Source organism: Vanessa tameamea, chromosome 21, assembly GCF_037043105.1.
Source record: "Vanessa tameamea isolate UH-Manoa-2023 chromosome 21, ilVanTame1 primary haplotype, whole genome shotgun sequence".
NCBI lineage: Eukaryota > Metazoa > Arthropoda > Insecta > Lepidoptera > Nymphalidae > Vanessa > Vanessa tameamea.
In genome coordinates, this window is record NC_087329.1 from 582,229 (window position 1) to 603,982 (window position 21,754).

The following is a 21,754-nucleotide window of genomic DNA, read 5'->3' on the forward strand; positions in this document are numbered from 1 at the left end:
ACGGTAACTACAGCCACAAGGGTATAACATCTTAGTTCCCAAGGTTGTTGACGAATTGGTGATGAATAGAATGATTAAATTTCATATCACAACTCAAACGGCAGCTCGTTGGCACGTCAGTCAACCTATGTTATAAAATAAAGTGTATACTATGTATGTGGGGTCCTATCGTAATCATACAAAGATTTAATAAAAAATATCCCATAAGTTACGGACAGCATCCGACAAGTAACTATAAATTTACGTTATTTTAAGAGACGCATTAACGAAATCGAACCTTAAAAAAAAATCTAACAAAACAATGTAAGTATAGCTACTGGGAGGGTTATTCAGTCAAGAGGCCGTTCCTGCTTCGATTTGTACAACTTTATTTCATTTCAATTTCTGGGCCAAAAGAAAAAAAAACATTTATGTATTAGATTCATAATATCAGTAAAGATTCGATTAAACCAAAAAGAAGTGATAATAAATGATGACGGAAATTGGTTTTTATTTATTATTGTTGTATTCTGTGCTGTGAAGTAATAGCTAATTACTTTTATTAATAAATCTGTCTGGTAACCGAATTTGCCGAAATTTGGTATGAAACAATCATGAACCCTAAGGACATATTTTCTAAAGCAACACTTGACGACGAACCCCTTAAACGCAAGCAACGCTGCGGAAGCGACTAGTATTCTATAAGACCTGCTTAATTATTCAAGGTGATTGTCTCTTCTCCGACTTTATGATAAAGATCCTAGTTTAAATTATTAACGGCCCGTTTTTGTATTTTTTATAATTCAAATATAGAAGTAACGTTATGTATAAATATTCTATTAATAACCAAAAGATGATAATTTTTATACGCTATAATATAATTGTACTTACAATCTTTTGCACTAACAGTATTGAATGTCAAACAGATAAAAAAAATAAAAATACATAACCTTGTATTTTAGTATTGGCTTAGTATGGCTATCGTCATGCTGGAAGAGAAGTCCTTTTGTTTTTTGCAACGTTTAACCGCTTGTAACCACGCTTATCTTAAAGCCTAATCAATGGATACCCATAGCGCACTGGAGATAACGAGATGTACCTACCTATGTGCATGACATCAGACATTTGACAGGCTGGCAACTAAATATGACATTTATAAAAACAAAAAAAATAGCCGTCTATTTTACCCGCGTATTTTTAACGCAACTCATTACGAAATTTCGTTTTCTTACGCTGATAGATTTTAAATACTTGTATAAATAAAAACAGAATATTTTTTATGTTTTAAAAGTGAATATCATTAAAAAATCCATTATAATCTTTTATATGTATAAAAACGAAATACCACTCACTGATTAATCACTAAATCTCAGAAACTATAACACGTACAAACTTGAAATTTAGCAGGTCCCTTATATATATTTCTTTGCCGGTTCTTCTCGGTAGAATCTACATTCCGAAACGGTGGTAGCTTTACTTAATATAGTTTGTTAAATGACGATTCAAAAATGCTTGTAAAAGCCTACTTGAATAAAATACTTCATACTACACCCTATAAAATCAAAATCAAAATATACATTTTGATATGTATTTTACGAAACTCCAACTGGTAAAACGGCGATTGGAAGTGTGTGTTTTATAAATTTCGCGCGGGTTAAGCCGCAGGTTCAGCTAGTGAATAATAAATACATTTGTAATTGAAGGTAAGAAATCATATTTAATATGCCTACCCACTTATAGTTTCTTTATAAAAAGAATATTTGAATATAATGAAAACTTATTATTACTAATAAATGATTTATTAATAGGTTAGTGTTTATAATATTATTGTTGTATGTTATTATATGTATGGTTTCATCGTGTCACGCACGCTCTTTATCGAGATATGTTCGACGTTCTTCATGATTCCGACGACAGTAATTTCCACGAAGAACATCTAATAATAATAAAGATACAAACACAGGCTGGGTTCACTTCACTTTGGACAGCAAAGATAATGGTTTCATGACCATTCCCAAAAGGAACCCTTTCATTTACTCAGATAAGAACTATTTCATAAAAATGTCGACTGAAATTGTACCTAACAGGCCACGAGTAAACGTTTGATAAAAATTCTTTCGGTAGTAACAGAAACATATTTAATAAAAAAATGCTAATCCGTCCATCCATCAATTTTGTTACATATATACCTAAATATGTTTAATTAAAAAATGAACATGCAATTTTTGTTTTTTTTTATTGTCTTCGAAATACATATAAATACGTATAAACGGATCTGTTATTTGGTTTCTAAGTCAAATATAAATGACATCCATTTTGACTTTCAATATAATTATTTTATACGTATTTAACGAAATGATAGAATGATAGAAAGAACTCATAGTGACTGGTACGAATCGTGTACTAACTACCCAGCTACTTGTTGAATTTTTCGCATTCGCCAAACGAAATCATAAGATGATATAATTATTAGGTTCGCGTTCACGAAACCTGTATTATGTATACATAACTATTATCGCAGACGCCGTCTTTATCTCGCTTGAGCTATCTTTTATTAGTTCATTCGCCTCGTTCGGTCGTTCGGTCGTTCGATCGCGTTCCATTCGTTCAATACGCATGCTCATAAAACGAATCCAACCGACCGACGCTGAGAGTATTCGACATTCTAGTTTTAGCCGGTAAAGCGTGAGCACGTTCGTTTTCTCTCTACAAATTAAATTAACACTTTAAAAAAAAATGGAGTTCGTTGGCAAGAAATACAAAATGATCTCCTCGGAGAACTTCGACGAGTTCATGAAGGCTATCGGTGAGTTTTATTCTGTAACTAATTGTATATTCGAAAATATTTCTTAGCAGAAATCGATGCCGGCCGGCTTTCGCTCGACGGCCACACCAGTTATTTTTTTGCGGTCTCTTCGGTATACCCCCACACTTAAATAGTTCTTCTTACCTTCTTTAATTACTCATTTATATTGTATTATAATGTTTGTATTCTGTAATCAGGTCGAAAAATATCACCTTTTCACCTAGAATTAATGGGTGGTACCTACAGATCGATAGTTTGCACAAAATTTATGAATTTTAAACCACAAGTTGGTTCAAATTTACTTTAATAAAAGTAAACAACCCTATTTTTTAGCATTTGAGGTAAAAAATATAAAATAATAGGAACAATATGGAAGGGATTTTTTCTAACATCTCTGTTATCGACTGTATTTTGCACTGTGTTTTTATTAACGAATAAAAACAGGAACGTATTTATTAAATACGATCACGATATTACAAATATATTTATTGAACAGGTGCACATTCACGAAATGAACTACGATATAATATTTGACCTACCTACTTTTATTTGTAGAATATTATTTTCAAGTACCAACATCGTCGTTGCAAGAAATATTTGGGTCAATTTATCTGCAAGATACAATATGCATTTTGCACTTGTATTTATAATTATTTATTAAATAAAAAAAAATCGATAACAATAACTTGGGTAATTCCTAATTTAAAAGAAGGTATTATGTTAAACATAAACTACCTTTTACAACATTTGTAGGAATTCTGCAATTTAGATTTTTTCCGGACAATCTGGGCGTTTTTTTTTTATTCCAATGTGATATTGTTCACGTTAATGATATTAATAAAAAGGCAACTATCTAAAGTTATTCATATAGATTAATACTAATCCAAGTGGAGTTATGGCTTTCTCTTTTCAATTCGAATTAGGTATACGAAGTCGCTTATCAATGGAATTATAATTTTAAAAAGGAGAAGATAGCCGTTCCTATTTTTTTGAAGGTTTTTGGAACATGGAAAAATATTATTTCTTTGTGGTATTGCTTTGTGCAAATTCGTATGTGTAGGTATCACCCACTTAGTATATATTGCTAGTATATAACTGCCAAGAAGCAATACTTAGTATTATTAGAAGGGTGAGTGAATGAACTAGTTTATAGGACAGGAACACTACTACAGGCACTAGGGCCATAACAAGATTTTCGGCGCAATTTCAATGTTTGGACTACTATTTCTTATAGCATAATGTCTATGAGCGGTGGTGACCACTTACCATCACGTGGCTCATTTTCCCGCTTACTTAGTATGTAGATTGTAGGCACACGTAGTTCGGGCGTTGAAAAATAAGAATTCAATATACTTGACATAATTTGTACAATTGCTTGTAGGACGCGTTGGTTGTATATTCAAATAGCTTTTCTTATCATTAGCCTAATGTTAGTTATCGTAGTTTAACTCGTGCATTGTTATATACTTGATCACTATTATAACGACACATTGCTTAGAACCTACGATTATCTACTGATTTGTTTAAATAAATGAGTAATTTTATGTTCATAATTTTAAAGACTTGTTGAATCGAACATAAATTTTAACTTTAAATTACCCACCATATTAGTTATCAAATAAAAATATATCTTTGAAAACCTTAAGCCTTAAATTAACTTTAAGTAAATACTAGTTTGTAAAAAGAATTTCAAATATGTAGTTCTGTTATTATGGACTTTAGTAAGGTCTTTGAACTTGCGACACCAAATTATGTAAACATGGAAATTGTAACACATTTACAAAATATTGTACAATTGTTACATAACATATTTGTCAAGCTGATCTTGATATCTTTACCTTGTATATTTTCCCACGCGTATGGATTTTTTTTTTTCAATTCTATTGGCAGGGTGACAAGCTTATCGTTTACTATTAACACGCAGCAAGCATGAGATTGAAGATGTGATAATCTCGTGTAATAATTTCACTGGCACCCTCATCTCAAAATACGAAACAAGGTAGATGGAAATACGAAGCTAAGTCTAAACACCGGTCGATAATCGTTGCTCGTTTCGTGTTACTGACGAGTAAGTCAAAGGTTATTATTATATAAAAATACTAGGCTTGAAACATTGTAAGGTTTGAAGGTGATTGATCGATTAATATAGATCAAAGATAAGAAACATTGCTGTAATTCACGTTTGGCTACCACTAAAGTCACGTGATGCAGTAAGACTTCTCATAAATACAACTATTTTAACATTCATTTCATGATAAATTATTTGGGTAATAAAAAACTTTTCATAGTAATAAACATATGCTAAACACATACTAGACTTATTTCATGTAAAAAAAACGTTCAACTGTCTATAAATCATCATTTACGAAAAATAAATATGTTACGATTAAGAAAAAAATGAAAAAGTATTAAAAGGACCGTAATTTTCGAATATAACAAAACCTTGTCGAAATAAAACATGAATACAACAATTTCGATAAGCTACATTTTAATTTTATGTAATTTATGTAAGAAATTATAAAAAGCCATTGATACAGTACAAAGGTTAGTTTGTGAAGTTGATGAATCATAAATACGTATCTTTATCGGTAATGGTCTTGCATGGACTGATCTATAGACGGCTTTGTGTTATTTCGTATGAATAACTCAATAATAATTCAACGATTACAGGTAAAAAATGATGTAATTTTTTTTATTATAATTGATTAAAAATATCCTTAAATATTTTTCAATTCAAACACTATCTTATGATATATTCGAATATTCGTATATTCGTCGAAAAAACTTAACATTTTAAATTTAAGATAATCAGTGAATAAAACACGTCATTTTTAACTAGGTCTTTACTAGATTTTTCCATCTTTTCATGTGACGTTTAATTTGAACCTTCAAGCTAGAATTCCATTTCCTTGTTACTTTAAAACTGACGTTTAAACAATCTACTGAATCAAATTGTCGAATCGATTAAATAAAGTACCTACTCCTTTAAGTATTACGATAAATTTGTTTTAAATAAAGTCATTTTTAAATATAAAAAGAAACGTGTACACGAAAAAATTGAACAAAAGTCCTTTGAATGTTAGGAACTTTAAACTGCGAATACTGTCATCAAAATTTGAAATTAAAAAGCAACTTAACAGCAAAGGATATGTACAAAAAAACTTGCATAATAAATTGTATTGCGTATATTGGAATGTACGAATATATTGTCCTTAAAAAATGGAAAACCTGGTCCACGTACATACATAAACGTTGGATCTGTTTTTTTTTTTCCTAAAACTGATGTAATTTTGTTCACCGACATTGTGATTGAAGTAACAAAATATGTACAAGAAGTGTATTCACACGAGTGTGACGGATATAAAAAAGCTATTTCATGGAGATCGTTAGCTTCCTCTCAGACGACACTACAAAAAGTTAATTTTTTTGTCTACAATCATCATGACTCATATAGCATTACGTTACAAAGCCTTGGGTGTCTGTCTATTTGTTATATTTTTTATTTTATTTTTTATAGTTATTTCATTAAATAAAAAACAATTAAAACTCAACCTAAGCTTCTTTCGAGGTTCAAATAAATAATAAAGAGATAAAATTTATTTTATTTCTACGTAGGGGGTAATAACTAATGATCTAAATCTGAAAAAAAAATCACTATCACAAAGCTACATTATTCCTAATTTCTGTCACTCCTAAAATGCACCCATGCGAAGCTGGGATGTGTGGCTACTGTTACATATTTTGTGTTTAGAACTTAAAGCTAGAAAAAAATTTACGGAAATGACAAGGAAATATGTAGTCAGCTGAGACTTCAGAATCGATTCTATAATAATATCATTAAATATATAAAGCTACAGCTGAAATATTCGTGGTTAAATTCTTTTATTTTACAAAATATCGGATTCTCCCAATTCCAACCTTTTTTACTCTTTGTCTCTGACCTAAAAACAGAAATACCAACTGTCCCAGGGGATTTAGAATACATGGTAACCACGCGTCAATGTAGACACTAAAAATAATAAACTCGTTTCTGCTCTTAAGCCGGATGAAAAGTTATTTGAATAATTATGTGCATAAGAAATATTGAATTTACTAAATTATTAACAATTTATTATTAAAATACTTATTATTAATGTATTGTGGTTTCCGGCGAAATAAAATAGTGACACGTCATACGCTTGAGCCGACTTAAGACTTCGAATAAATCGCGTTCAATACTGATGGTATATTGATGGTAGTTTATTTTAACAACCCACTAGTGACCCCGATCCGTAAATAATTAAAAATTATTTCCAAGGTCCGTCAGACTGCTTCTTTCTTTTCAGTTATAAACTTCACTGATCCCAACTAAACGGATTAAGATTAATGATAATCATTTTGATTTCGTAAATATTCATCCACGTTTGCTTGTGAAATGCTAACAAGTACCGAATATCTAATCAGTTTCACCTTGGGGGCATCGTGCGGTGTGCAATATGATAGGAGCGAAATCTCTAAACTTGATCTAGATAATATCAAATACATCTCGTATGCAGATTATAGATTAAACTGCATAGCCGTAATTCGACCTTCTTCGTGTGACAACAATGAATCATGAGTGACGCTGGCTTGTTTGGTTTTTTTTAAAAAAACATTTCTATTGGGCGCGATTCTAGCAAACTTTTCTAACGTGAAATTTATTATTTTCTGTACCTTTTTTGTATTCAGCTCTTTTTTATTTCATTTTATCAGTACGATAATATTTTAAACTGTTTAATTTAATATGTACACGTTGAAATGTATAATCCGGAAATGTATTATCAGTTTTAAATTTTTCACGTTGACCGTACCTACAGTTACAGTTCCATGAATAGAACTTAATCACCTCAATAAACGAAATTTTATTTCACGATATAACACTTATATTAATCACTATTATTCTGTTTGAAAATCATTCTGTACAATAAATTAGACTTTTTTTATAAAATTTAGATAAGCGGATGGGCAAATGGGCTGCATGATGGTAAGTGGTCACCACCGCCCATAGACATTGGCGCTGTAAGAAATATTAACCATTACTTAAATCGCCATTGCACCACCAAGTAGAAACTAAGATGTAACTTATAGTTACACCGGCTCACTCACCGTTCCCTCCAGAACACAACAATATTAAGTATTGCTGTTTAGCGGTAGAATATATGATGACTGTATGGTATCCTACCTAAACGGGCCTGCACAAAGCCCTACCACCAAGTAAAAGAACTAGAAGTACTACTAGTAAATAATACCGTACTTTTGTAAGGAACTATTAATTTAAATTTAAATTTTAAATACATATAATAAATATACTAATACACAAATATGCAATGTTAATACCTTGGACTATAGACTTGGAATTTCGTTATTTATAGTTTAACAACGAGGCGACGCGTCACGTTTTTCAAATAACGTCAAATAAATATCAATTCGAAATATAACTTGTAAAACAAAATGTTTTCGGATCATTTATAATTTATTGTAATCGAAGTTTATATGTATTTTTTAATCGATTTTATTTTATTTTGTGATTATGACTGCAATGTCTTCAAAATATCGGGTTTTATGTAGTTATATGAAGTAAAAAAGTTAGCCAGCAGTCTAAAATTATCTGTATATGTCCCACTATTGGGGTTGTTTCACCACGCTGCTCCAAAGTGAGTCAGTGGGTACACCTGACACACAATGACAACTGACAAACGCAGCCAAGTTTAAGATGTGTTAATTACTTACAATAATTATGTTTTTTTTATATAAAAAATATTTGTGTGGGAATGGGCCACCTGATGGTAAGCGGCCACCACCGCCACGGAACTTAGATGTTAAGACTCGTGCCTTCAAACCCAGACAATCTTGCACAAGCCCTACCACCAAGTGAAACATTAGAATATTCAGCGACTACTAGCTCGTAACTCGTATATACTATGAGGTTTACAGAAGGTGAACTGTTTAGGGCATGAAATGTGTTTGAGAGTAAATTTATATAATATAAAATAGATGTCTGATGACACTACGTTGCCTACAAATAAATTGGATATAATTACGACAAGATTAGCAAGCAAAAGATAAATAACTTAATTACAATTTAACTGTATCGGTAAAGGATTATATGGCTTTATAAAATATCCTAATCTATCCAAGTTAGACCGGACTTACATAAAACAAGAAAAACCTGATAACATTTTTAAAAAATGTAAAGAATATATATAATCTGGATGCTTGTGATTTGCAGCTTTAACTATAATAATACAATGGACAGGATACACGTATCAAAATAGCGTATTATCGTAAGTCAGTTGCCAACATTTCACGGGTGAGAAACGAACTGAATTCTTACAGAAACCCACTGCTGCGCCTGAACTATATCGGTCGTTCGTACATTGTACCTTTAAATTTTAAAATTCACATAGTAACGTAAAACTTTCATGTAATAAACCGGTGCATATTATGTAAGTTATCGCTTAACATATTATTGTTAAATGTCCATCCATGTCCATAAAGGTATACGCCAGTGCTGATAAGGGTATCATTTTTAGGTACTGATAAGATCAATTATATAGCTGCTGATACTGAAAGCTTAGCATCGTGACATACGAATCCGATATAATTTGTAGGTGTATTATATGATATAGCAATATTGGAAACTTCAAATCCCTAGTAATAAATATCGCGAATCGTTTGTAAAGCCAATTAACGTATAACTTTACCGAAATATGCGCGCGTTTCGGAGTTTTTTGTATACAATATGTGGCAGACTTCTGCCGACGGTTTTGATTGTAACACAATATATTATGGTTAATTTCCGTAGTATTGTTTAAATAGTCGAAAAAATCCAGTAGTTAGAACACGTCGACCAAATTGAAAATTACTGGTTCAAATCCGGGCAAACAACACTGAACTTTCATGTGCTTAATTTGTGCTCATCTTTCAACTCGTGCTCGGCCGTGAAGGAAGACATCGTGAGGAAACAAAACTCATTAAGAGTGTCAAGCTCTACGTCTTAGCGCAGCAGTTGTTTGAGGCTGCTATTTATACTTGCAATGCATTGACCCAAAGTCTTGAACTGTTAGCATATTTAGAATATTATAAATATGAAATTTTAAAAAAATCAACCTAAGTTTTTACATACCTTGAATTATTAAGACAATAAGAAAAATGTTTTCATCAGTTGTCTTCAGTTTATTGATATGATAAAGTGACTTTTTTGTTAAATTTAGTATCGTTAGAAGGGTAAATTTGTTCCTGGAAAAAACATACCATATGAAACTTAACTCATTTGATACCCGCCGATTGTTTATTAAGTTTACAGAGTAGTTCTCGGTGGTCACATTGCGTCTGCTGGTTAGTGGTATTAATCGAATTATCTACCGCCTTACTAAGATACACGGCATGTATTATAAGTGATAAAAATACAGGATAATTTTCAATGATCTTGTATTATTTATTTTTAATTTATTGTTTTTTTCTATTTAATGAGCTTAGAATTCATTTACTTATTATTATTTTGATTGACAATTTGTAATTGCTAATCATTTTCAAGATTCGAACACAGTGGCTATCTCAGAAGAGCCACCTGCGCAGATTATATTGTAGAGTGCCTACATTATTTCCTCTCGTAGTTACATGGAACTGCAATCTGATATCACCGGAATGACATTAGACGCGAGATATATAGGAAAGTGTATGAATATGCTTTCCGACACATAGGAAACATTAATTCCTTGACAAAAATAACTATTTATTGTCCATCCCGGGATTTGAAACTGGGATCTTCAGCTTTAACTAACTAGACCGAAGATGGTTTAACTGGGCATACCTAGATAAGGTGACCTCTGCTTTCAAATGCGTCAATCTTAAATCGGCCGCGACTTGTAACTGCTCCGTCAATAACCAACGAGAATATAATAAGTTAATTCGCGAATAATAGCGAATCATTAGAATAGCTTTATCGGAAGCTTTAAATAGTTAACAAAACCAATACGTCGTACGATCCTATCAAGCAATTATGTTCGCATGAGAATATCCCGGCATACTTGTGTGATTTCCTCCTATTGGTTCACGACAATTGCCGGCAAATGGACAGCAATCAACTTCAATTCAGTCAATAAGATCCGAGACGGTCCAGATGACCCCTTGTCCGGTGTCTGACTCACTTGCATACGAAAATGTATGCGATTCTAATCATTAATTTTATCCATTTGTGATCGCTACTAGTTTTGTATGCATACATAAACATTTATAAATTATTTTTTTTTGTGATTTCTATAATTTGCAACAGCCTTAAGGATTCATGAAGGATCCTAGAAGGATCGTGAAGAGTTAACGTTATAGAAATGTTTAATTTGTATGTACCTATATCTAACTAATAACACTTTACCGATTTCATTAAAAAAAAAATAAGTTTTCTTATGCTCTGTTGAAGGTTCTTAGGGGAAAAAAAGTAAAATGCGTAGAAAATTTAAACTTAAGAGAGTTGATATTATTTCTTATTATTTTCGTATTACCAATATATACGGGTTTCTAATAGGACCTGCGAGCTAACTATTTACCAGTGACAATAACTTAATAGGAGCTAATGAAAGAAATCATATATATTTTTAATATTCATTATTGAGACCTTCGGTTTAATAATATTCGTATAGAATCAATATCAGTGCGTCAAATTTTACACATGAATTAATTCTTCATTCTTCTATCTGAAAAAAAAAAACATTATTCTTTTAAAGTATTTTCTATTTTCTTATTTATTTTTAGAATGCCATGAATTCGATTTTTGTTTTTTTTTTTTATTTTATCACAGCAATAATTCGGCGCTCTCATAATAAATGGTCAATTCAAATATAGAACACGGACCATCAATATACAACGAACCATGACATCTAAGGTGTTATGTCCCTTTTCCATGCAAATATACTGAGGGATTACTAACTAACCTTTTATACCGGAACACAGTTGTACAAAGTACTGATGTTTAGCGACCTCTATAAAGCCTTACCCGGTAATTTGGCTACACATTTAGATCAAGTATAATATTATACAGCCTTTATATTTAGATTGAAATTCAAGAAGGTTTTAGTGGTTTTCCATGTGGCTTACTCTGGATGTGACGTGGCATAATGAAAGTGTCATATTGTTTAATGCGTAGACTAAAATATGGTTATTACACTAAGATAACCCAGTAGTTGGAATAAGTGGATCTTAATCGAGGATTGCCTGAATTTTCATGGGCTTAATTTATGTTTTTTATTCATCTCTTGTAGTAGGTTGAAATTCTGCCACAGGTGTATTTAAAGGCCAACTCGCCAATTATAACGCCGTCGAATAAGCCCCAAGCCTGCTCCTCAAAAGGAAAGCAGGTCTTAGCTGGACTGTCGGTCACGGGCTGTTGTTCTTTATTAACATACATATGTAGAAGCTTACCTACCCACGCAAATGATTAAAGGAAATTAATGCAATTTACAATAATAGCTACAATTTCCCTATTTAAATTACAGTGGATAATATATAAATAGTCATATATTTCTAGAAATAAACTCATAAAAATGTCGTTTATTTTAAACGTTTCAATAAATGTTATTTATTAGAAACATAAAATAAAACAACTGTTATTATTCATACAGAAGCTTTAGATACATAAAATACGTGATAAATTAATAATACTTTGATTATGTAATAAATATATTTATAAATAAGTGAGTAATTTGTTAGTGTACATGTATTTATAAATAAATGAGTAATAATTAATATAGATTATAAATATAATAATGAGATAACCAACGAACGTTCGTGTAAATACTTTTTTTTTTTTTTTGTGATTTACCTTTTCCTTATCATACAGCCAGTTTTAGCGTAAAACCAATATTATAAAAAGAAACTTAGAAGTAGGTTACTGAAACATTTAAAAAAAAAAATTAATTTAGAAAAGTAATGTAATGTTTTAGTATTTCTAAATGAATGATTCTTAAATAAGATGTAGGATCAATGTCCACTGTACTTTGTCAACTGTGTGATGTGTCGTTGGTGAACGCGCCAGCAAGTATAAATAGACTGCATAATATTATGATTTATTTACCTTATTATTAATACCGGTAATATGTAAAATAATCTGGTTTCGTTGATAAAATATAATAGCAAATAGATTTCAGTATTTTTTAATTATAAGTCTGTTATTATTTGTTTTCAGTGAGTTGTATTAAGTGCATTTTTTTTTTATTTATGTAATGACATATGATTTTGTTTTCTTAAACGTTAAAACTTAGTTATTTTTCTGTATTGTATTTTTAAATGAAAGTTATCTTTGAACGTAGTTGTCTTAAATTATCTTGTTTAACAATCTTATCAATGAAAAGATTAATCATGTTTTGCACTTTGCACCTAACCTATAACTACAAACTTTCCGTAAAACTGAACTATTATAACTGAAATATTCTTAGTATAGTTTTGCGTGGTAGATACCATGAAGATAATAAAAATTTATACGTCATCCATTTCGTAAATTAATAAATAAAGAAGAGTTACACTTGTTGTTGGTCAAAAAATCTAACACCGGCTCGGAACAATTCAGACTTTAACAAAATTAACATACATACTAAAAAGCAGTATTATAATATCGTAAATAAATAAACGAAACATGAAACGGCATATAGAAACCGATATTTTTAGACACTCGATCTCAATAGATATCACTCATGAATCATGACAAAAACTTCAAAATAAATGGATTTTCAATTGAAAAATTACTCCAATTTAAAGGTCGTTGTCCTTGACGTTATGTGGGGCCATGTCGTAACAGCTAATCAGAGCGCACCGCGTCCACTAACCGACCACTGAAATACGGGCGTATCGTATCGATTCATCTATGCGCTGTTGTGATAAGTGATTACAATACAGTCTACAATTCAGTCTAATGCTTGATGCGTTGAATTGTCACTGACCATTATGAATCTAATTTTCTGCTGTGGAAACTAATGTTATGCAAATTAACTTGGACTAAGCCGTGGTTTATTTAAACAACTTGTAACATTTGCTTATAAATAATACTGTGATACAACGGATGTTATTACTCGAAATATTATCTAACCAACGCTACAGGAAAACGTTGTAAAAAAACATAAATACGTATGTACCTACATCCAAAAATATTATGTAACTCATACAAATATACATATTTCAGATTATATATTTTTAACTTATTTATCTCTAGTAAAAATATTGATTTGAAAAAAGGGTTGTTTAACATTATCGATTTTTAGTTGTGGCAGTGTTCAACTGGTTGCAAGCAACAAGTATATGTTTATCGTGATGGGAATATGACTTACAAAAATTTTCAACCAATCAAAGAAACAAACAATTAATAATAAGAGCCTTCTTAGGAAAGGTAATATGATTTTTATTTAACGTATTTAAATAAAAATCAATAACATTTTGATCATGGTTGAAAATATTAATCTATAAATTTTTGTATGCGATATTGTTTAGAATTACATTTGAAATATAGATGTCTGTTAACATTATCTGGGTAGTTTTATTTGTACAACGCGTAGTCTATCTGGCCCTAAATACTGGTTTTCTTATTAGGTGCCAAGGTTTTAAGCATTAATATATTTATTCGTACATATGACCTAATTTTGACATTTTTAATTTCACATCACGATCACATTTATGACATTTTTTTTTACGGAATATTTTACGTAACCCAAAGTCCGCAAATCTGACTCGCAGGAAATTATATCTAGTATCATGTGTAGGTGAGATTTATGTAAGTGATTGTGTGAAAGCCTATTGTTATGCTTCTACGAAAATTATAATATTATCCTTCGCATTCTTAGTAATAGTACGTAGTAACGTAAATAGTTAATTATACCACATAGCTCTAACTTATAATGCAACTGTATAAGCCTCCGCTGTAAAACTAAATAAAAAGGTTTTAATAGATCGCCAGTAGTCACCCTTTTTTACAATTTTTGCTAAAAATCGAATACGTTTAATAATTTGGAAAGGTTATAAAAATAATCCAACATTAACAGCCTGTAAATTACCCACTGCTGGGCTAAGGCCTCCTGTGCCTTTGAAGAGAAGGTTTGGAGCATATTCCACCACGCTGAAATGCGAGTTGGTGGAATACACATGTGGCAGAATTTCGTTGAAATGTTTGCCTTCACCACCGAGCACGAGATGAATTATAAACCCAATTTAAGCACATGGACATACAGTGGTCATTGGCTAGGTTTGAACCCGAAAACATCGGTTAAGATGCACGCGTTCTAACCACTGGGCCATCTCGGCGCTTATAATAATCCTTTAACGTTCTATATTCGTATGTGTAGATATTAATGAAGAATGCGTGTGAATATATTATTATTTCTCTATAAAACATGAAACTATGTATAATTAGGATATTTCTCCTTTGAGATATCTCCAAAGATTTATTTGGAATATTTATTTTTAAATATATACGTGACCTCTTTCCTTTTCCAAATTTGAAAAGTTTCATTTTGTATTATTTATGTTCTAATACATAAATATTTAAAATATATATATTAATTGCATACGAGGCTGTAATAAAACCTTTTTTGTGTGGATCTCTTTATATTCCCGATATAATCCGACGCATAGCAAAAGAATGCGGTAGTGCGGATAAGCCACTTGGGACTCGTTAGTGGTTATTTACTTCTAAGAAATATCAATGATGGATGGATACATTATTTCATTGAGATGCACTTCGTAGGAAGCTGTGTTGCATTGCAACCTATTTAGATTATCATTCATATGCTTTTAGATCGTATTATTCAGATAAAATAAGAACTATCAAATTCGTCTCACTATTTTTATGTAACAAAATATAAACAAAATTCAGTTATTATTAAAATTAGGTGTAATTTTACAAAGCTGTATGTTATCATTGCTAGTTATGTAGTTGTGCGTAAAATCTTTTTTTTTGGAAAATTACTAACCTTTACTAGTGTAAGAGTTGGTAATATTTATTGATAAATTATAGGATGTGGTTGAACGTTATTAAATCTTTTTGCACAAACCTCTTTTATACGGACGTTATTAATTGTCTATCCTTTTTCTAGTCTCTTAATTAAAATTTATAATCTGTAGTATATCTAGCTCTGTTACATTCTTATGATCATTGTTATGTCTCTGAAGTGATGATCGGATCAAAACCTGTAATAAAAACAGGAAAGATTCTCATTATCTAGTAAAATGTTCAATTATAACGGGAAAAAGTACAAGCTTGTGTATTCTATGAACTTCGATGAATTTATGAAACAAATTGGTACATATTAATATTAATTGCTGCAAAATTTATATAAGAATGACAATAAAAAGATTTGATTAAATAGATATATTTTGTTCGGGTTTTAAAAGCATTTTTATTTCGTCGGATGTTTCGACCTGGCGTTACCGAGAACTGACTCAAGTCAAAAACATCGCGAAGGTTTACAGCTCAAAAGGCTGTTTCGATTACATTACAATATTGAACTGTTAAAATAGTTGGTTTTAAATGTATGTATTTTCAAATAAAAATAATGTTTTCAGGCGTCGGCCTCATCACCCGTAAGGCCGCTAACGCTGTAACACCAACAGTGGAACTGCGTCAAGATGGCGACACCTTCGTCCTGGTTACGTCATCCACCTTCAAGACCACCGAGATGAAGTTCAAGCCCGGCGAAGAGTTCGATGAGGAGCGTGCTGATGGAGCTAAGGTGAACTTTTTACCCTTTATTACCATAGTTTTAACTTTTATTTTTATTTGACAAAAGTAGTTCGGTACTAATACTTCTATGTAAACTTATCTGTCTAAGCCCCTTTGGTACCGAATACTGGATTCAACATTGTTCTTATAAAAGTCTAAAGTCGAGTTCTAGTTTAGTACATTACTTTTTAGTGTGTTTACTTAGTGGTAAGGTTTTGTGCGAACTCGTCTGGGTAGATACCACCCACTCATCAGATAGATATAGATATTCAACCGCCAAACAGCAATACTCAGTATTGTTGTGTTCCGATTTGAAGGATGAGTTAGCCAGTGTAACTATAGACACAAGGGAACATCTTAGTTCCCAAGTTGGTGGCGCATTAGCGATATAAGGAATGGTTAATATTTCTAACAGCGCCATTGTCTATGGGCGATGGTAACCACTTACTATCAGGTGGCCCATTTGCTAGTCCGGCAACGTACATCATAAAATAAACAAAATAAAATACAGAGTGTTACCGGCTAGGTACTCCACTTAAATTATTTCCCCATTGACTCTGCTTTTAAATACCAACTAAGCAGACGATACTAGATTTTAAATATCCTTTTTTTCTTATCATTAAGATAGGTGTTTTTTCCGCTCTGTCATTTCAGTTGTCTGTCTTTAACTGTCGGCGCTTTAGAAATCATCATGCAAGTCATCGATAGGTATCTTTAGCAATTTCAATTAACTTTCGGATAAACTGTACTTAAACGGCTGCAGAAGTCGAATACATTATATGATTAACATAAGAATGTCCTATCTCTTATATTTGTATTATTCATAGACTACCTGGGTACTGCGGTTTCATCTGTTTTAAATATACATACCGATACATAAATATGCAGACGCTAATGGTTACTGCTGCACTCCTTAGGGTCATATCGAGAAGTTATTTAGCCTACAATATGTTTCATTAAAGTGGTTATTAAAGAAACTTTTTTTTTTTTTCAAATCGGACGGTAGTATCTCTATTTCTCCAGCTTTTTTAATATTAACTAGCTGCTCCGCAGTTTTACCCTGGTTAAACGTAAACGTAACGTAGCTCGTCGCGTGATTTTATAAGTCTTCCATGATGACGTAATTGACTATCTAAAGCAATAAATTTATTCACATCGGACTCTTAGGTCCTGGGATGAGCGCATTCAAACAAACAAACTCGTCGAATTTAATCGTAGTATCGATGCATATGTATATATGAAGCAGCGGGTCAGTTAACAATTTCATAGTAAGTATAAAAGTCTTATAAACGAATGGAGGCTATATTCTTAATGGGTTTTTTTGTAAACCGGTAGGATCTTCGTGGAATGTTATTACCTGACCGAAGTCCTAACGAAAAAGGAAAAAGTTTAGGAACGTCGAAACATTTATAAACGTAATATTATTTCAGTTGCTACAGTATTTTAGTTTCTTGACATGTACTGTCAATTATACATGATATTAGTTGTAAAAATATAATGAAATCTAATAATAAAACTTTAATTTGCCACACACTAAAGAAATACTAACAATTTAAGTCTCACATATAATGCTGTGAGGCATAAGACACCAGCTTAATATAGCTCATTCGAAACTAAGTTGTTGGTTAATCGGGGCCCTCTAAGGATGGGGGCCCTGGGCACTTGCCCCGTGTGCCCTATGGTAAAGACGGTAATGAATACCATCATTCGATGTCTGTCTATTCGATAGCTATTGACGAATGTCACATTGTCAAAATCCGACGATGTGCGTATCTTTAGACATTTCAATTGTATCCGTGACGTAACTATAGTTTCGTTTCTGGTAAATTTCCAGAATGTGATAAGAACACTTGCGTTCAAATTGTACTACCGCGTTATCTAAACAGCGTCCAAATACGAGGAACTACCGGTACGATTTGAAAGTAGAATGGTCATGTTACCGATTGTTATTAAGGAAAGTTATGTGTAGGGCTATATAATATCATGCAAATACGATTAGGAACTTTAACCCTGTAAGCAATCCACATTTTTTTTTTCAAAATATGTGATGCTCGATGTATAAGAAATCGTGAAACAAACAAACCGAAGACGTCTTCTACCGAGAAGGTTTATTTGTTACTAATGAACTTTTCGTTTTTCCTAATAACTTAGCGATTGTAATTTATTTTTAGAAACAATAAGGATTCTAACAGAAATTTAATGCGGTGAAATTTCGGAGCAATGTTAGCATTTTATACATAAGCTATGATGAAGACAGAGTAGATACTCATTCAGTAAAATGCATTAAACTATTTATTACGATATCGTAAAAACATATTTTGATTGACGAAAACAATTACAAATTTATGAAGGAAGGTTATAGGTTATCTGAAGTTCTAGGGTAGCTGCACTATTCAACAACACTGGAGGTCATAGAAGTAGTTACGAGAGGTAGCTCGGCGTTACTCAATTTCAGAAACCTTAGGTCTATTATTAACTAGAAGTTTTGTACTTTTTAATAATGCAGTACATCTACAATTATTGTGCGAATACTGGATTGATTTGTCAAACCATATTTTAAATTGGTTAAGCTTAATTTCAGGCGGGTCTCAAAATATTTTGACTGTATAACATAGTTTGACCAATCAAACTCAATATTATGATTAGCTAATCACAATCTACTGCTGGAGATAGTCGTCCAAAGTGCACTCGTATCCAGTTGGGTCCCAAATTTTTCAGGTTATCGGTCCACCTGAATGATGGGCAAGATTCAATAACCAAGACTTAAACCTAAGGTCACAGGAACTGTACCCTGATAAGCTAGCCTGACTAAAAAACACTCAAATGCTGTTGTCATGTTACTGTCTGTTCCATAAGTAATTATCTTCCATTTAGCTCTCTAGTGAAATACAATCACTCTCGTCTAAGACAAATTTAATACAATTACAGGTGAAGTCAGTGTGCACTTTCGACGGCTCCAGCTTGAAGCACGTGCAAACAGGAAGCGACGGTGTTATAGTCACCCTCATCAGGGAGTTCGGCCCCGAAGAAATGAAGGCCGTAAGTATATCTGCACATATAAGAAAGAATAAAGCGCTAAAGTTAGACGTTACAAGTTACTTGGAGGTAGGCCTTTGTGCAAGGCTTAATGAGGGAGAGAGCCAGTGTGATTATTTATTTTATACGCACGGGGACTTGCTATAGGCGCATTGGCGATGTAAGGAATGGTTAATATTTCTTAAAGCACCATTGTCTATGGGCGGTATAATATGACCACTTACCATCAGGTGGTTCATAGGCCCGTCCGCCTACGTATAAAATAAAACCACTGCCTCATGTGTAGCCAAGTTGTATAGTCAATAGTTCCGGGTTTAAGTATCAGACCGCAAGTATCATTACAGCCTCAAGGATATTGACATGTTATTCCCATGTGTAATGTGAAAATTTAGTTTATATTTTTATGGCCGCGACTTGGACAACTCTTCACTTTCTCCACGCGCTTCTTATATCTTCGCTCGCCATTCTCCGCCAAAACTCGTGCGTGAAATTTGTGACCATAAAAAACTGAAGATGACGAATTCATACAAAACCTCGTGAGATGAATGTTTGGACCTTGTGATGAAGACCACACTGCTTCAATGCTGGATGGTGGATACAGGGGAAAGATTTTCATCCGCCATATGCAAGTTACCTCACGATGGTTTCCTTTACCACCAGGATGAATTATTATGAACACAAATTAAGAGCATGAAAATTCAGAGGTGCAAACCCGGGTTGAACTCAGCACCATCGGTTAATCGGCCTAATATTTAATTAAGACAAAATATTATGTTAGGACCATCTTATTTAAGTAACTGTTTGTTTTCAGACTATGACCGCAAAGGACGTCACCTGCACCAGAGTGTACAAAGTACAATAAAAAAAAAGTTACTTCAAAAGACTGTGGGGCAGCGCCCTCTAGCTATTTCCTATATTATTTTATATATACCCATTAGCACAACTATTTTCATATTATAATTTAGGTTTATCGAAACGATTGTGGACTGTAAGCTAACAACGTAAGGATTGCTCTACGAGTTGCTCGTATGCCAAAGTTTAGATAGAAGAAAGTGGGTTCTCTAAAGATACAGCTGTTGTATAAGTTTTTCAGTGCATGTTTAAATAAAGATTTTTTTTAATATTACAAATTATTGTTTTATTTTATAACCACTAGTCATGTTTTAGTTACTTTAAATTTAATATTAGGAGTACTTAAAGTTCTTTGTTTGATTTTATTTGTGTAAAGTTTTGTTACAAGTAGGTACTTTTGAATTGCCAATTTAAAAATTTTTATTGAATGTAAATCTGTCACTAGTTCGGTTTTGAGTTCCTGTACATTAGAACCTTTAATCTGTTAATTGCAAAGGTTTTCCAAATGATTGCTAAAATACTATCTTTAAAATTGCATAATATGCAATAATTATTGCAACATTATTAAAAAAAATCGGTTTCAACAAATAACCGTTAAGGATATTCTAGCTCTAAAATATAATACATATTTCCGATGTTATCTATTTCATCCGTCCTTATGGTTTAGAGCCGGAGTCTACATCAATATTATGAATGCGAAAGTAACTCTGTCTGTTACCTCTTCACGCTTAAACCGCTAAACTGATTTGAATGAAATTTAGTATGGAAATATCTGGAGTCCCGAGGAGAGGACATAGGCTATTCAATTTACCTCCCGAGAGGGCAAATTGGTGAGCGACGGTTTGTGTGCTGTAGGTAAAGCTTTACAAATTTCGCGTGAGTAGTCTCCGGTTCAGCTAGTATATCGTATTAGTAAAAGGTAGTAAAATTGTCTGTGTCTCGATCTCATTGTCGTTGATATATTTATATTTTATAGTACGCCAGAAGACCATGTTAGGGTATGTCAAAGGGCTCAGAAGTAATAATCAGTATAGTGAACCTAAACAGTATTCCAACAAGACTTAAGAATTCAATAGTGATATACTATAATAATTTATTAATAATAAATACTTATCCGATGAATGAATCCTAACAAAATCGGAATCTACTTTATTCGAGTAGGTTTTTATAAGCAATGAATCGTCATTTTTACAGAATTGTACCTAATAGACGTAAAGCTACCACCATAGAAGGGCTGTTATGACTGTCAATCGATTAGTAGAACATATCATCATCGTCAAATTTATTTTTAAAAAGGGAAGTTGAAATTAAATATATGTTGTTTATACTAATTTGTTGCATTTGTTTATTTAATAGTTTGATTT

At 32.1% G+C, this 21,754-nt stretch overlaps 1 protein-coding gene across 1 annotated transcript in view; it reads left to right on the forward strand.

Annotated features, from left to right (window-relative positions):
- The window catches only part of LOC113394850 (sodium/calcium exchanger regulatory protein 1-like), a 57,384-nt gene extending 36,716 nt beyond the window's left edge, over positions 1-20,668 (forward strand). Inside the window, exons 2-5 of the mRNA XM_064218237.1 lie at positions 2,710-2,785; positions 16,346-16,512; positions 19,431-19,541; positions 20,350-20,668. Coding sequence (XP_064074307.1) covers positions 2,716-2,785; positions 16,346-16,512; positions 19,431-19,541; positions 20,350-20,400 — 399 coding nt within the window. The 5' untranslated portion in view covers positions 2,710-2,715 and the 3' untranslated portion in view covers positions 20,401-20,668. The remainder of the gene's footprint in view (positions 1-2,709; positions 2,786-16,345; positions 16,513-19,430; positions 19,542-20,349) is intronic.
- The last annotated feature ends 1,086 nt before the right edge of the window (positions 20,669-21,754 follow it).